Raw genomic sequence first — 1,998 nt, forward strand, 5'->3', positions numbered from 1 at the left:
TGACTATAGACTATACTACAGACTAGACTGTAAATTAGACTAAATACTAGGCTAAAATCTAGAGTACATACTATAGACTATAGACTAGACTATAGACTAGACTATAGACTAGACTATAGACTAGACTATAGACTAGACTATAGACTAGACTATAGACTAGACTATAGACTAGACTATAGACTAGACTATAGACTAGACTATAGACTAGACTATAGACTAGACTATAGACTAGACTATAGACTAGACTATAGACTAGACTATAGACTAGACTATAGACTAGACTATAGACTAGACTATAGACTGGACTATATGCTACATATCGGGCTATATATTGGTCTACAGACTAGTTTATAGTCAATACAATAGAAAAATTGTCATTCTGAAAATTAATAAATTTGCACTTTTATATGAAATAAAACTTTTTTCTTATTTAAAATTAAAGAAATTCTAATATTTTTTTATTATTTTTTCTTTACAGAGTGTTTTTAAATCAACATTTAATAGAAATAAAATATTTATTCAACAGTGCGCTTCTACAACTTGAAATTTCTTAAAAAAACACAAATAATTTTAGATACAAAATTATTAATAATAAAATACAAAAATTAAAGTTATTTAACTAATTTTAAGTTTGTTTTTTTAATTTATAAAAAAGTTATATATAAAAAAACAAAAAAATAATACTTTAGAATAAAACAAAACAAAATAACATCATCATCGTCATCATGATCAATATGGACATAAGTGTTACACCAAATTATTCATATATTTTCGATTTCGAAAATGATTTCATACATCAACGCACACGCAAATGGATGGTGGAAAATTGGACCTGGGTATTTTACTATTGTGGCATTTATATGTTGGTGATATTTGGTGGTCAACATTTTATGCAAAGTCGTCCACGGTAAGTGAATATTTTAATAAAATAATATATTTAAATTTATTTTAAATTCATATTACAACATTTTTAATAATTATGTAAAAAATTATTAATTATTGTCATCATTAACATCATAAATAACATTAATATACATTTTATATTTAATGTAATACTTACATACATGTCATTATTGATTTTTTTTTTGTTTTGCAAAAGTTTCATTATTAATAATCAACGTTAAATATTTAATAGAAAAACTGTAAATAATATTAAATGATAATAATCATTTTAAAAGGTATAATTTTGTCTATGAACAAAAAAAACTACCTCTATTCAATACTGGTGGCAAAATTGACACACATTTATATAAAATATGACATTAAATTGTTGTAATGAAAATAATAATTATATATTTATTTGTTGCATTACGTACGCCACTGTCACGCAGTCAATAATCAAGAGAAAACTCTTATTATAAAAGTTTTTTTTTCAGTACAAGTATCTTTTTGTTCAAGAAAACAGTTGAAAGATATTAAACGAATAAACAATTTGCTTTAGCAAATAAAGTTCATATAAATTACTTATAATTGGTTTATTTACATACAATTATTTTAATAATATTTAAACGAAATTATTCAATTATATGGCAGTTATTATGATATTTAGTGGAGAACAATACTAGACATTTCTGGTTTCTGTCCTAGATTGTATTAACTGGTCTTTTATCTGAATTATAGTCTAGCCTTTCGCCTGCACTAAAGTTGTGTTTTTAGTACGGTCTATAGTCTGGACTTTAATTTAGCTTGTAGACTATACCAAAGTCTGTAGACTAAACTATAGTTCAAACTAAAGACTAGGCTATTGTCCAGACGGCATATATAGTTTGGAGTTTATTATGCATGTTTACTTTGGAACAAAACTACACATTTCTAGTCTTTGTCCCGGACTATAGACTAGTTTTTAATCTGGTCTGGCTACTCTTTACTGCAGTCTAATCTGCAGTATAGCAATGTCTAGTCTATGTCTAGTCTATGTCTAGTCTATGTCTAGTCTATGTCTAGTCTATGTCTAGTCTATGTCTAGTCTATGTCTAGTCTATGTCTAGTCTATGTCTA

General features: G+C 25.8%; 1 protein-coding gene across 1 annotated transcript in view; it reads left to right on the plus strand.

The window, feature by feature from the left end:
* Nucleotides 1-600: 600 nt before the first annotated feature.
* LOC111689174 (elongation of very long chain fatty acids protein 6) overlaps nucleotides 601-1,998 on the plus strand; it is a 16,278-nt gene continuing 14,880 nt past the window's right edge. Inside the window, exon 1 of the mRNA XM_023451669.2 lies at nucleotides 601-907. Coding sequence (XP_023307437.1) covers nucleotides 726-907 — 182 coding nt within the window. The 5' untranslated portion in view covers nucleotides 601-725. The remainder of the gene's footprint in view (nucleotides 908-1,998) is intronic.

This window comes from Lucilia cuprina, chromosome 5 (genome assembly GCF_022045245.1).
Source record: "Lucilia cuprina isolate Lc7/37 chromosome 5, ASM2204524v1, whole genome shotgun sequence".
Taxonomy (NCBI): Eukaryota; Metazoa; Arthropoda; class Insecta; order Diptera; family Calliphoridae; genus Lucilia; species Lucilia cuprina.